The sequence below is a fragment of the Schistocerca serialis genome, chromosome 5 (assembly GCF_023864345.2).
Source record: "Schistocerca serialis cubense isolate TAMUIC-IGC-003099 chromosome 5, iqSchSeri2.2, whole genome shotgun sequence".
NCBI classification, from domain to species: Eukaryota; Metazoa; Arthropoda; class Insecta; order Orthoptera; family Acrididae; genus Schistocerca; species Schistocerca serialis.
Genome location: NC_064642.1, coordinates 322,975,787 through 322,991,867, shown reverse-complemented (window position 1 = coordinate 322,991,867; position 16,081 = coordinate 322,975,787). Strand labels below are relative to the sequence as shown.

Sequence of the window (16,081 nt, the reverse complement as noted above, 5' to 3'; positions counted from 1 at the left end):
TTATCATCTTCGCATACACATTCCCAACAGGTGTAGTGATTATTTGAATATTGTATATCTGTTGCTGGATATTTTAAAGTTGGTTGAGTGGATGAGACTAGTTTTTATTAATTGTCATGGGTGGGTTTTATTATTGTTCTTCTAAAGCCAGTTTGTCAATAATAGAGCTTGTAACTTCTTCGCCCAGTTCCATTCCATGGTTATTTTAATTAATAGACATTTGACTACCAGCAGTTAAATATCTGTAATCAACAATTGACTGACAACCCTCTGCTCATATCCTTTGACATTGTTTCTTTGGAATGCTACCATTGTTATGGAAAGAACAGCAGTTACTTCTAGTTCTCTCTCTCTCTCTCTCTCTCTCTCTCTCTCTCTCTCTCTCTCTCCCTCTCTCTCCCTCCCTCTCTCTCCCTCTCCCCCCCCCCCCACCCCGCCCCCCTCTCCCATGTAATTTTGTTCTGTTTGTCATGTTTACAGGAAAAAGCACACAGAGCCATGGATGAACTCTGGAAATTGAGACACAGAAGTTCAGACCTTATGGGTACAGTTTTAAACATTCATTCAGGCGACTGGGTACGTCGTGACTCTGGTGTTGGAGCGGGAATTGATTCTTATTATGAATACTGCCTGAAAGCTTATATTTTGCTGGGTGATGAACGATATCTTGGTCGTTTCAACAAGGTTCGTATTTTGTCTTTGAAACTTTAATTTATTTTTAGAATCCAAATATATAATGGAGAACCAAATAAAGATTGACCAGGAAACCATAGACTGGCATAAAGTATTTAAATCTTAAAATAGTGCTAAATTTTGTAATGTGTGGCTGTGCCATCTGAAAGAAGACTGGAAAATATTTGGATGACATGAAGTCTCCCGAGTCAAGGAACACGCCAAGTACTTCGATCTACAGTAGGCATTACATGTTGAGAGGAAATCAGCAATGGGATTCTACTCTTAACTTGTCTCTGCTGTCTTATCCTTCGTTGAAGTTCTTCATATTTTCAAGTGATTGTAACTTAATTTTACAGATTATCTGTGTTGTTGAAAGTAATTGCGTGACTATAATAAGTTTAATTAACCTTTCACTGAGATTACTCAGTGAAAGGTTAATTTCACCTGGGTTGATAAACTTGTATTGTTGTGGTCTTATTTGTCTTATGAGATAGGTTTGTTATTTATATGTTTGACTTTTTGTGACATACAGTGGCACAAAAAGTCTCGTTAGCACGAAGCCTTCTGTGCACAATGGACAAACCTTCTCCCAAAAGATGTTTGCAGCACTGAAGCTATGTTGATTGGAATGTGGCTTCCAGTCATTTAAAATTTACACTTGCTGAACATCTCGGGGTCTGTATCTAATGCAAGCTAATGTAACAGGCAGTATGAATTAAATACTTTTGCTTGTTATAGTTTGATATGGTATGAATCACCTTCACATTGAAAACAAAAGTAAGTCTTTTAAACATTTAATTTAATAAGTTATGTTAAAAATTAATTTTGATTTTGCTAGAAAAATTCTTTACTGAATACTATGAAGGCAACGAACTGTTGGCTGATTATGTATTCAGTATAATGAGGTAACTAATCATCTGAAAGTTGGCAAAGAAAGATGGAAAATGGTATTGCACAGTTGAAGTACCTTGCTTGACATGTCTTTGAACTGTTTGTTAGTTGAGTGCAGTGATACTGGTATTTTAAAACTGTTATGTAGTGAACATATAACAATCTTCATTTTGTCTGTTATTTTTACTTCCAAAAATTGTGAAGAGTGTCTGTAATTTTTTGTTCTTTCTTTCAGCACTATTCTGCTGTAATGAAATATGTTAGCCAAGGTCCACTGTTGCTTGATGTTCACATGCACCGTCCACATACAAACACTCGAAATTTCATGGATGCACTGTTAGCATTTTGGCCTGGATTGCAGGTATATTTTATTATAATCTTCTACAGTAGCACTAAATTACTTGAAGTTTTTGGATGTTGTTAAAAAACAGAATTAGATGTAGATCTAGACATTGTTGTAGACTGGTTCCTGTTACAACAAATGTTTGTGATTAAATTGACTTTATGATTTCCATTTTAGTGAAGACAGTCAGGACCAAGCCATCTTGAAAAAGCCAATTTTTTTCATTGCTTCACATGCTTGCTTTTTAAGTGCAAACTTGAGAACACATCTAAACATCCTCTCCTTCCACTCCTGAAATATTGGTAATCAAGTCACGTAATTGATGTTAGGGAGCTACTCAAAAGAAACCTGTGTGTTTTATGTTCTTGTAACAATGCCTACACATAATTTGTCTCAATATTTCTTTTTGCTATTTTGGTTATCATTTTCTCACTTCTACAAAAATAATGATTTTTTATAAAAACAGTCAAAATTGAATGCCAGCCGCTAATTTATTAATTTAAAAATTCCACAGCTGATTCCTTGTAGCCTCTGTTTCCTGCATGCACTCATCAGTCCAATCCAGCATTTTTGTAATGCCTCATTCAATATAACATTTTTATGCACTCCTAGCCCTTGACAAACTGACAACAGCAGATTCTCTTTGCAACTCATAAACCTTGTGTTGGCGTCAGTGGATCAGTGGATGCACCCATGTCACAGAAAGCTGCCAGATATGCCAGCAAGGCTGTAATTTATATGTGGGTGGAGGAATATGACATGGGGAAGGATGAGAAGGATTGTAAGTAAGATGATTTTCATTTCTAGCCACATCGACGAGTAGTCAAAGCCATGGTGAAGGATATGGTTCATTTGTTCCAGTCTGGGATGACAGTGGGTAATTTCTTCAGGGGGTGGGGGGCTGATCCTTTCCAGCTGGTTCCTGAGGGGCAGACAGATGATTGGGAGCATGTGCTGATATGACATGGTAAAATTCTCTGTATTGTTTATGTGCCTGTTAATGATTCAGGACCTCAACTATTTGGCGAGTTGTTATCTTTACAGCTTCAGTTATTTCATATAGATATGTGTCACAAAAACTGTGTTTTGCTGATAGCTTATAAATATTGTTGAAAACTAAGAAGTTGTGTTTGAATCAACATTTGTGATGAAATCTTGTCTGTTATGAAGTATTGATATTTACAGGTTTTAAAAGGCGACATCAAACCAGCTGTGGAAACACACGAAATGCTGTACCAAGTGATGAAAAGACATAATTTTATTCCAGAAGCATTCACCACTGATTTCCAGGTATTGAAAAAGATGTTTGATTAAAGTCATTGTCAGGATGAATGCTTATTTCACTTATTCATTGCTTGAAATCTGTGTTTAAGCTGTGTACTGTTTTTACAATTTCTTATTGCTTCACGGTTTCTGAGTTGTCATTCTGCAGAGTTCTGAAGGTTGCTAATGAATAAAACATTTACCAGCCTACACAATCAAGCAATGGCAATATAGTGCTAACCAGAACGCAGTCATTGAGAATTCTTTTTTGTTTGTTGTATCATATTTTGAGTCTTTAATGACGGAACAAGTTATACTGGAAATGATGATAATATTATCAAAAGTATCACAAGTACAGTTCCTTCCCAGAGTTTAAACTTTGATTATGTGGACATTAATTTTAACTCTATAAATGCTTACAAGAAACACCTTGAGTGAGAGGTCATAAGTTCAATCTTCAGTAAGGCTCATTTGAAAGTGTTGTGTTAGCCATTATGACAGGGAATACATTTGCTAGTAGTGAGTCACAATGTGCATTACAAATGTGACAGAAAACAACTGTCTGGGAGATGCAGAGATCAACCTTCTGTGGGATGAATGTATTACACTTCACAAAGTGGACATCGTCGACTTTCAAGAAATGTGCAAAACAAACTATTAACTTGCAACGTGAACGCTTTTCAATGATCCATCTCCAGTGATGACAAAGATTTGTGCTATTAAAATCAAAGGCAAACTCCTTGCGAGTTCCAGCAAATTGTGCAGGACATCCAACTAGGTATTTACTCTTAAAGAATGCATATAGAATTATATTGGTGTAACAGGGTGACGTGAAATGTTGGAATGTGGTGACATGCAACCAAATGCAAAACAGTCTGTTATGGAACTTATCATGACACTGACTTTCCCTTACAAATATCCAGAGGCTGAATTTGTCCAGTGGTTCCAGGTGGTATGAGTTGCAATGTCACCCACTTTTCAGGAGGGGTGGCACACTCTTAATGGACTACTATTTTTGTACGCAGACCAGGAATCAAGCAAAAGCAAGTTATTTTGGCCAACTGTTGGGGAAAAAATATACCATAGTTGTTGTCCTCATATGTCCATTTTCCCACTCTTGCTTGCTGTGACATAAATATTCCCTACTACCATTGAAAGATCACACACTTGAGTACGAATCATAGGTGGCAGAGCAGCTCCAACTTCTTACAGCACAGTAAATAACTTTCCAACCAACTTACTATCCAGATTAACTGTCAGTAATTGTACATGAATGCGTTAAGGCATTGATGTTAGTTTATTCGGATGAAATTCTCTTGTTACCTCTAATTTCCTGGGCTCCTTTCATTTGCATTTCCTCTTCAAGTCCCAACTGGTCAGAGTTGAAAACGAATTCCTTACTGAATGATGGGATAAGTTTGTTTATCTTATGTACAAATTTTTGGAACGATTCTGCAGTTTGCTGTGCATCATGAAGGTGACACTTTGTTTGAAATTTCATTATCATCTTCTAATTCTGCAACACTGTTTGCAACTATCCACTGCTTCCCTGGAAATCACTGTAATCTATGCCATGCACAGTTTGATGTGTGTAATGTAGTAGGTCACTATTGTGCACATCCTGTAAATTGTTTTGAGCATGCTTGAAATGTGCAAAAACCAGTGTTTGTAATAGGTGTGCCTTGTCTTCCTTTGAATATCCATAGTTTTTCTTATGCATGAAATGGTAATATTGCTGTGGACTTATTCGAAATATGTTAATAATCTCTCTCTCTCTCTCTCTCTCTCTCTCTCTCTCTCTCTCTCTCTCTCTCTCCCTTTTTTTTTTTTTTTGCTGTGTATGATCTTCTTTGTATGTAATCATGTTAAGTACCCACGCCTTGGACAGCAATTGTCCTTTACTATATTTCACTGGAGACAGGATTGTGGTGCCTTGTTCAACAAGGATGATAACTACATGACTTTTCTGATGAAATGTTAACTGGAGCATCTGTTGTTGTAGATATAATGCAGTGTTTGCATTGTTTAGTGTTGCCATTGCTCTGTTTTCTATAAACACCACTGGCACTGTAGTACTCTTGTGGGTTAAACGTCGACTAAGCAGTTCGACTATAGTCTGTCGCCTAATGCTGTGCTCACCATTGGATACTTCCAGTCCTGCGCCCTGTTGTCGTTTGCGGGCAATATTTTGTTTGCATGGTAGATAATATGTAGGGCATTGAACGCGCCGTAAACATCATCGGCCTTTTACAAACTTACCTAACCACAAAGTTCACAGTTCTCGAAGAATAGAAAGGTATGTATGGAGCAAACACTGTCACTGTTTTGAACAGACAGCCTAATTGTGTAACACTTATTACATGTTAAGTTGACACATTGTTGTCGTTCTAACCAACACAGGTTCCTCATATGAAACTCGGCTGCGGACTGACTGTCTCGTGACCAAAATTTGGGCCCACATATATAATCACAATAATAGGTACTGAAACTACACATTGTTCGAAGTTAAATTTACAGAAATTACAATTAAAACTTACTTAGTTCAATTAACTGAATATATCAAAAAATTGCGTCTTTTTAACAGTTTCTTCTACTGCAAGAGTTAGGCCGAATTATTTGTTTAAATCATGAAATTAACATATATAGTTATGCAAACAATACTTTTGACAAAACTGGTAATTACTTTGGATACGAAGATAGTAACTGTTCTCGAAAGAACAGATGCCATTGATGACTGTGCGGCTTCTCTAGAATAAATGATAATTTATTGAAATCCTCAGCTGCCGACAGGTGTTGTTGACATACCTTGATAGGGACAGCTGAAAATGTATGCCTCGACTGGGACTCGAACCCGGGATCTCCTGCTTACATGGCAGACGCTCTATCCATCTGAGCCACCGAGGACACAGATGAATAGCGCAACTGCTGGGAAGCGTGCAAGGGATAAGTCCCTGCAGTCGCACTATTCATCTGTGTCCTCGGTAGCTCAGATGGATATAGCGTCTGCCATGTAAGCAGGAGATCCCAGGTTTGAGTCCCGATCAGGGCTCACATTTTCAGCTGTCCTATCAAGGTATGTCAACAACACCTGTCGGTAGCTGAGGGTTTCAATTAATGATCACTTAATTACTTTGGAATTAATTAATGGCTGGCTTTGCTAACATGTTTTCAAATATAGCCAAATAGATGCTTCAAGATTACTAGTATTTTTCGTCTTCCAAATATTTATAGTTAGTATAGAATTTATATTTGTTTATAAGTCAACAATAGAATTTAAGTTACGAAACAATCACTGCTTTCATCCTATAATGAAAGATACTAATCAGAAATAGTCAAATTAGAAAATCAATTACATACATAAAACTAAGCACAAAATTAGATATGGTGTTATGTTCTTCAGAACTGAGGGCCATCTTTGTCTTTTATGAAATGCAGATTATATTCACGTATGTTAATAGTAATTAGTCAAAAGTGAAAACATGAATTTAAGGAGGCAGATGGCAAAACAAGAGGGGAAGTAAAAATATCCCAGCTTGCTTCGTAACGACGACTGTAGCCGACTGAAAGTGCCATCGTGTCATATAAGGCGAAAGCAGCATTGTAAACTACACACACTGAAAGCTGCTATCCAGTAATTAAATGTTACATTTTGGTTCTTGTTACATCAATGATTATGAGGAGTATTTTGTGTACAAAAGTTTTTGGAAAACTCTAAAAGACAATCTCAACAGCCGTGCATTGTCTTGGGACCCTTCCATGGGCCATTACATTGGTCTCTTGCTATATTGCATGGGCAGTGAACTGCATAAGATTGCTGATAATTCTTACTCTTGGTTTTGCTTAGTGTTTCTCCCATTGTCTTTGCATATCATAATTAGAAGTTCTATCTTACCTAGGGCCACTTTGTGTCATTTCTTCCACTTCAGAAAATGCAGGTGTATGGTTACTTCCAATAGTCATTATTTCATGAGTGCATTTGTAGCAGCCACTATTGCATAATAAATCCAATGAAAGTCATTTAAAAAGTGCCAACAGTGTAGAACATAAAGTTCATACTCTAGATGTGCTTAGAAATATGATGGCTCGTAGCTTTGTATCTAGCTCCATAGATGTATGTTTTGATTTAGAAACATCCAGACTTTTGTTACCATCATCAGTTCATGCAAATGAAGCACTTAAATTCACCTTTTAATGTGAGTAAATAGAGAACAAATTATATTTTTACATTTTTCCCCGTTTATATCTTGTTCTTGATAGAAAATACTTGGAAGTGGTGATTAGAACAATTTGTACGACATGTGTTCATCATTTAAGCTTCATTTTACATCTGAACATTACAGTGTTTGATGCATAAGTATTATGTATTGTGAAATTCCATGTTTTTTTTTATGCATTGTATTTATAGGTCCATTGGGGGCAGCATCCTCTGAGGCCAGAATTTCTGGAGTCTACCTATTTCCTCTACAGGGCTACAGGAGATCCATATTATTTGGAAGTAGGACGTTCAGTGCTTCGTAGTTTGCAGAAGTATGCTCGCGTTCCTTGTGGATATGCAGCAGTGAAAGATGTCCGAACTGGTTTACATGAAGACAGGTACAGCCCACAATTTCCAAAAGAGTGTGAACAATGAATTAAAGTGTTTTACGGTGTTCTTCTCTTCACAAAGTGGTTACATCAGTGTGTGTTGTTTTTGACATACATAGTAATATTAAAAAAGTTACATTCACAAATAAATGTATAGGAGAAATGATATATTACACTATCATTCACTCAGCCTTTGTGCCGCATGACAGGAGTTTAAGGTATTCGGCTGTAAAAATCTGTGAACAGTGATGTGAAAAATCTAACTTCAGACACAAGCCGCAATCATATCTGGTTGACAACTCTTTCTCCTCCATAGCCAAGTTTCTGAATAAATCAGTCTGTAGAAGGGTGGTTTGAAAAGTTCTCGGAACAGAATAGAAAAAAAGTACTTACATCACTGAAACATTTTTTTTTATTTTTCAATGTAGTCTCTTTGTAGATTAATGCACTTTGTCCAACAATGTTCCAGTGCCTTGATCCTATCTTGAAAAAGAGTTTCCTCCAAACCTGAAAAATAGTTGTCAACTCTGACTATCAATTCTTCATTTGAAGTGAATGTTCTTCCACCAAGAAATATATTCAGTTTTGGGAAGAGATGGAAGTATGATAGAACCATATCAGGTGAAGAAGGTGGTATGGCAACAATTCATACCTTAGCTCGTGTAAGTCTGCCATGGCGATGGCACGTGTGTAGATGTGCACATTGTCTTGATGGAAGATGACTTTCTTCCTTGCTATATCTTGCCTTTTTTCACATATCTTTTGTTGCAATTTGTCCAGGAGGTTAGCATAGTATTCTCCAGTAATTGTTTGCCCAGTGGGGAAATAATCTACAAACAGAATCCCCTTCGCGTCCCAGAACACTGATGCCGTGACCTTTCCCACTGAAAGAATTGTCTATGCTTTCTTCGGGGGTGGAGAATCAGCATGTTTCGACTGCTTTGACTGTTGTTTTTCGTTTCTCCTAAAATGGGCCATACATTGTTCCAATATGTCCATTCTCTTGCGTTTTTGATCCAGCGTCAAGTCGCAGCACCCATCTTGCAGATAATTTTTTAATTTCTAATTCCTAAGTTAAAATGTGATATACCCTTTTAGATGATGCCTGGCAAGCATGAGCAGTTTCACTCACTTTCAATTGGCTATCCTCCATGACCATCTTGTACGCTTTTGCAATGATTTCTGAAGTAGTGACACATCCTGGCCTACCAGTGCGTGGATCATCATCTAAGCTCTCCCAAACAAATTTAAATTCGTTTGTCCACTTGACAACAGTTGAATATGAAGGAGCAGAGTCCCTCCAGTGTATTCTGGAAATCGGCATGAATGTCTTTTGCTTTCGTACCGTTGTTCACAAAGTACTTAATCACTGCTTGAATCTCAATTTTTTTCCATCTTCGCAAATCACAATGCAGAAACAACAACAGAACCATGTTACCACCACCTCAGCTCTTCCAAGAGCACTGACGTGGCACGTATTTACAGGCAACAGTCCAGTGGATATCACGTGAACAACTCATTGTGCTAGTGCCGACCTGTCAGGGTGATCCGAGAACTTTTCGAACCACCCAAGTATCGCAGAAGCTGAGCAAGGCCTAAGTGTTGTAAACAAGTACAAGTAGATTTAGCTTTCAGTATTTTTTGCAGAGGATTGACCAGCATGGAGAGCCGCATTTAACCAGTATTCTGATTGGAAACCAATGACGTCACTACCAGCCTGTTCAGTCCAATCTACACTTAGTTTTCCTCCCCTGTGTTGAAATCAGTACAATTGTTTTGCAGCAGGTTTTGCAGAACTTCAAACAAATAGTCATTTGCATATCACTTATTTATTTGTTTACCATATGTTCATTAGGCTTGTAATTTCATGACAAAAATGCCACTAGATGTTCACAGAACTTCTTGATAACTGTCAAAGCAGAATTATAAAGTTATAACGTACCATTGCAACATTTTGTGAATTTTAAAAATGAGTAAGGAAGAGGGAACCTGTCATGTATGGCCTATTAGTATTAACTATTCTGACTTTCTCTTGGAATGGTTTAGGAGAATCCAGACAAGACTGGATGGATGCAGTGAACAATCATGTATCCTTAAACTTGAAACTTTCTGGCAGATTAAAACTATTTGTCATACCGGGAGTCAAACAGGTGACCTTAATTTTGGCAGGCAGAGCACCTATCAACTGAGCTATCCATATGTGACTTAGGATCTGTTCTCACATCTTTTTTAGTACGTCTCACCTACCTCCCAAACTTCACAGAAGTTCAGTCAGTAGGCACATTGCTTGCAAAAGAAAAGATTCTGATGTGGCACACTAATTTAATTAGCTAGAAATTTAATCAATTCATGTATGATTTTTGAAACAAAATTTACTGTATGATTACTTTTAGATCTGTTCTCACATCTTTTTTAGTACGTCTCACCTACCTCCCAAACTTCACAGAAGTTCAGTCAGTAGGCACATTGCTTGCAAAAGAAAAGATTCTGATGTGGCACACTAATTTAATTAGCTAGAAATTTAATCAATTCATGTATGATTTTTGAAACAAAATTTACTGTATGATTACTTTTATTGTTGTCAGACAGTTATATTTTTCACACGTACTTAACTATTTACAAAACACTAGCAAATATATTTGTTCTAAGTAGCTATACAGGGTGATTCGTGATGATGATATCAACTTTCAGGGATGATGGAGAAAAGTAAATTATCAGTTTGAGGTAAGGGACCTGGTCTGGAAATGACTTGAATTGAAACTAATAAATGAAAATCATTCTGATACCTCTGACAGTAAAATACATGCACCGGTACTGTTGTTGCTAAGGTCGAATGGTAGGCAATCCTGACGAGCACATAGATGTAGAGGTTGGGACAATAACTGAGCTAATCCAGTGCAGATAGCATACTGTGTACTGACATGAGCAATCGTGTTCAGCCATGTATGTACTGTAATAGACTGCAGTCTGTGTTTACAAGTTGAAGTACTAATGTTGATCAGCACTAACCAAATGGATTGTACCCAGTGATGGAACTTGCAGAAATCATTTTCGTTCATGGACAAGCAGATGGAAACAGCAGAGAAGCAGAAAGGTCATACAGGGCCAAATATCTACATAGAAGACATCCAGCTCACATCATGTTTCCATGATTGTTCTAGCAATTGAGTGAAATAGGGCAGTTGGTACCACAGTACAGTGATCGAGGAGAATGACGAACTACACATATGTAGAAGACACAGTGCTTATTCTAGTGGATAAGATGCCTGCAATCAGCACTCTATCAGTTGCACGTAAAATTAATATGTAGTGAGTATTACAGGAATTGCAGCTACACCCTGTCATCCATAACAAATGTATGCTTTGACTCCTGCTTATGTCATGATCAGCCAATGGTTCTTGCAGTTCATTACAATCAATCTTCACATTCGCATGTATGTACTTTTAAGAGATGAAGCCTGTTTAACCAGGGACGGAGTGCTAAATAGTCACAATAGTAATGTTTGGCCAGTGAGAATCCCCACACTACAGTTGTGAAAAGCCATCAACCCAGATTATCAGTCAATGTGTGGGCAAGCATTGTCAGTGATTACATACTAGGCGTGTTTCTCCTTCCTTCTCTCTGCTTAAATGCATCATTGTACGCATTGTTTATCAGAGACATACTCTTGGCAACAATTCCTGCTGTCTGTGACATTGTTCAAATGACACTGGGGGTTTTAGAATGGGTACAACAGAACTTCGTGCTATGAAGTCATGCCTGCATTGACAGTGGGGTACACCAATTTCAACAATTGTTATAAATGTAGCAGCTTGTGAAGGTCTTCACGACATCAAGTTACACATGCCGTTACTAGTCCACCAACAGTGTAAATTATCTGAGGGCATTGGGGAGTATTCAGCAGGAATTCTGTATGTTGTGAACAGGCAGTTGGGAGCCTGACTTTAAGTGCTGCATGAGGCTACAGTAGAACTTGAGTATATTTTCACTTACACCTTTGAACTCAATCATTTCCAGACGAATGTCCTTTACCTCAGATTGTTATATTTACCTTTCTCTATTGTCCCTGAAAGTTTATTAACATCATCACAAAATCACCCTGTAGTACCACAAATATTAATACATAATACGATTGTGTATAGTACACCATGAAGCATTTGCATACATGAAGGGAAAGTTTGCCTGCTACATTCAAAACATGATTTTCAGAGGTCACTGTGATTATAACAGACCTTGCATCTTCTAGGGGGAGCAATTACCTACTAAGTCAGTCTTGTTTTCACTAGAAAATTACTCTGACTCTTGCCTTGTGGCCTTAGTGGATTTTAGCTATGCTTGGTCGTACTTTAAAGATGTAGTCATGGATGGCCTCATTGAATTAGAACTTAGTAGATGTCATCCTGTTGGGTGCTGCGATCACTACATGGTAGATGACTCTTGCATTGGACGTTACAGTGTCTTATACTAAGCGACATGCACTGATGAGACAAAACATTATGACAACATGTTTAATAATGTGTTGTTCTACTTTTCAAACACAGCGCAACAGAGATTCTATTTGGCATGGATTCTAAACTCCTTGACAGGATTTTAGAAGAATGTGGCTCAGATTGTCTATGCACAGGTCAAGCAATTCCCACAAATTAAGGGAGGCATGTGTGCATCTGGTACCCAATATGTTTTCCAATGGCTACAGATTAGGCATATTTGCTGGCCACGACATCAATGTGAGTTCACTATAGTGCCCCTCAGACAACTGTAGCATGATTCTGGCCTTAAAATCAGACAGTTTCCTGCTGTAAGATGTCATCACTGTAGCTGGAGGCTTCAAGCATGAAGTCAATGCGCAAGTCACTGACGTGGCATCAAATCAAAAGACTTGCACCAGGCGAACAGTCTACCCGACGGGAGGCCGTCGTCACACGACATTGTATTATTGTAGCATGAAGTGATGCAGGTGGTCTGCAACAGTGTTCACGTAGTTCATTGTTGTCATGATGCCTTTGATTACCACTACGGACCTCATGTAAGCTCATCTCAATGTACCCCATGGCATAACTCTGCCCTTACTGGCCTGCATTGTGTTGCGGTGCAGTTTTCCTGCAGCCATTTGCCTGGATGATGGTGTATAAGAACCCAACCATCGACCGAGTGTATCAAGAAATGCTATTCATTTGACACGCAACACATTTCTATTGATGCGTGGTGAAAACTCGGTGATACTGTGCTCGCTGCTATCATAACAGATGATGTCTTTGGGTCAACACAGGAACACATAGGAGTCATATGATGTAGAGCTCCATGTTCAACAATGGCCCTTGAACGGTGTCCTCTGAATCACTTATGCCTGCCCCAGCATTGTACTCTGTCATCAGATCTGCCACAGATCACTGTCTTTCTTGGATTACACAATGGAGGATCCGCCGACCTCTATATTTTGTGATGAGATACTGTCATCCAATACCATATGGTCTACTCATTGTTCCACAATCCTTCGATCTCTTTCCATAGGGGCTTATGACAATAGTAAACCAACAAATGACCAGCTTCACCATTCCAGAGATTCTCATTTCCAGCCACATTGCCACAACAATGTATCCTTTATTAAAACCACTTATATCAGTGGATTTCCATATTTGTGGCCCGTATCTTCAATGTAAAGACTGCTCATTCTTTTCTGTTCCACTTACAATCTTTTCTTACTGTGACATGTGCCTACAACACCACCAGGAGGTGTTCTATCTTGCAGTGGCCAGTGGTCAAAATTTTTTGGCTCATCAGTGTATTTTCTCATGTACGATTATTTCAACTCCACCCAATCCTTGATTGTACCAATAAAAAAATGTGGTTTACACTTCATTGTTCTTTTTTTCCTTGCACATTGTATAAAATAATCTATTATAAAGTGTGCTATTCTAAAGTGAGAATGTTAATGGCTAATGCAAATGTTAATTCACCGTTCCTCAGCCAAGTTCCACTGAACTGAAGTGACGTATTTTTCTATTTTGGTTTTATGGTCTCAATAGTGGGAGTTGTTCTGCTCAGCATGCTGCAGGAGATGTACCGATTCTCCATGTAAATAGTTCTCCACTGCCCAAACAGACCTGCAAACATTTTGCACACAGTCTTTTCAGTGGTTGTAAATTTGAAAGCCATATTACCACTTTCCTTCTCCTTTTCTGTATATATCTTCAGATTATAACAGTACCCTTTTCTGTTGAACATACATTAAGTATCGTTGTGCCAAATCTAACTCTTTGATGGATTGTACTAAACACATGAAAGTTTGACCTTAAGTTTCATCAGTATTGATATTTTTCCTGGAAAGTATAAGCCTTGAAATCTGTTGAACAATTGCAAAATGACAGGCCTTAAGTTTTTCAGTTAATCATTTAGTATTTCTGGTGAATCGGAAGGAAAGAACAAATACTCGGAGACAGCTGTGAATCATGTCAATGGTGTTGTATTGAAAAAACTGGAGTATCAATTATTTTTCTTTTTGAGAAATTGTCTTGAGTCATACAGAAACAGATAGCAAAGTGTGCCTTCATTTTGTTTGTTGTTACAGAAAACTAGCTTGTGTTCTCATTTGAACCATAAGCCATTGTTTTAGTGGCTTGAGAGTTTGTTTCTCTTGAACTGACTCAAAAATATGGTGGTGTCAGATTTTCATTTATATCCTGAAGCTTGTGGTATTTTCTCACAAATGTTGTAGAAATAAACCATCCATTTCAGATATCACTGTGAAAGTATCATTATCTTGGATGAGTCACGACATTGTCCCAATTCCAATGATGCCCTCAGGGGCTCAGCATTCATTTTGTGGGTTCTGGTTTGGTGACCCTGGGGTTCCTGAGCTGAGAGTGGTAAGCACCACCAGTCCTCTGTCACCGTAAGCACAGGGCATGGTTCAGCGACCACCGTGCAGTGTGGCGGTAGGACATCGTGTGTCACAGCGAATGGGGATCTTGGCTTGTTTGCCCGAACTGCGAGGATGCTAAAAGTCCCTATAAAAATCCCTCAGGCTCCTGGTGGTGTGCTGCACACCAATGAGATGCATGGCTGTTGAGGTGGAACAGTCGTTAGTGGGCAACGTCTGGGGAACCTGCTACACCTCAGCTGTATAAGTCTTGCTGAGGCATGCAGGGCTTTCGTCTCCCTATCTGCTCGTGGGACCAAGATGGAACCCTCAAACTTTTCTCTTCTTCCTCCTAGTGGAATGGACTGGCCACTGGTGGGTACCAACACCCAATCTTACAAGAGGCTTTGTGAAGCCAGTCCTCCAGACTCAGGACTTAACACTGAGTTCCTCAGGGAATAGTAACAGAATGCACGCTGCTGGTCAAAATGTGTTTTTTGATTTCCAAATGTAAGGAAGGCAGCTTTGAGAAAGTATCACCTTTTTATATTCAAAAAGATTCAGAAGGAATCAAAGATACTCTGAAATCTGTCAATTGATTGCGTAATGGAAAACTGTTGGTTGAAACTACTAGTTCTCAACAAGCAACAAACCTCTGGAAAGTTATGTGCCTCAGGGAATATGGCATAGAGATGAAGCTCCACAACACCTTGAACAATAGCGAAGGTGTATCATGTAGAGATGTGGTTGTTATTCCCAAGGAGGAATTGAAAAGATGAGTGGGCTCAAGAAGGGATTGTTGATGTGCAAAATATATTGAAGTGAGTGGATGTGGATCTTGTAAAATCTGATTCCTTCATCCTTATCTTCAGTAGTGCAAAACTCCCAGAGCATTTCAAGGCAGGTTTCCTTATGTCCCCAACTCATAGCAATAGTTTAAATGACAGCACTTTGGGCACACCACCTTAGGATGTAAGGCTGAAGCCACATGTGGAAAAATGTAGCAAGGCTGCTCTTTACAGAGTTGGTTGCACCTGTCCTCCGAAGTGCATACATTGCTCTGGGGGTCATCCTGTCTGAAGTAGGGACTGCAGTGTCCTAAATAAAGGCAGATACAGGAGATTAAAACATTGGAACACATCCCATACGGTGAGGCCAAAAAGATCTATAAAGCCATGCAGCCTCCCACATACACTGTATCTTTTGCTTTGGCCTTTAAAAAGCCTATATTGACAGTCAGTTCTTCTACACAAATGGATGGTGGAAGTGTCAGCACTGACACCTGTATATGTCAGTGCACTTGACAAGCTGCAGTTGTTTCAGTCCCCATAGCCCTCCTGAGGACATCAAATAAAGATACAGTTGCAGAGCTCCTACTGCTTCCAAAGGCAGAGTCTGGTTAGAAATCTGGCACTGCCAACACCGTTGCTGTAGCAGCTCCTACAAAGTCATTCTAGACCAAAAA

The 16,081-nt window shown here is 38.7% G+C and overlaps 1 protein-coding gene across 1 annotated transcript in view; it reads left to right on the top strand.

Annotated features, from left to right (window-relative positions):
• Positions 1-16,081, top strand: part of LOC126482394 (ER degradation-enhancing alpha-mannosidase-like protein 3) — a 207,291-nt gene that overhangs the window by 98,316 nt on the left and 92,894 nt on the right. Inside the window, exons 8-11 of the mRNA XM_050106508.1 lie at positions 481-684; positions 1,802-1,927; positions 3,095-3,199; positions 7,578-7,765. Coding sequence (XP_049962465.1) covers positions 481-684; positions 1,802-1,927; positions 3,095-3,199; positions 7,578-7,765 — 623 coding nt within the window. The remainder of the gene's footprint in view (positions 1-480; positions 685-1,801; positions 1,928-3,094; positions 3,200-7,577; positions 7,766-16,081) is intronic.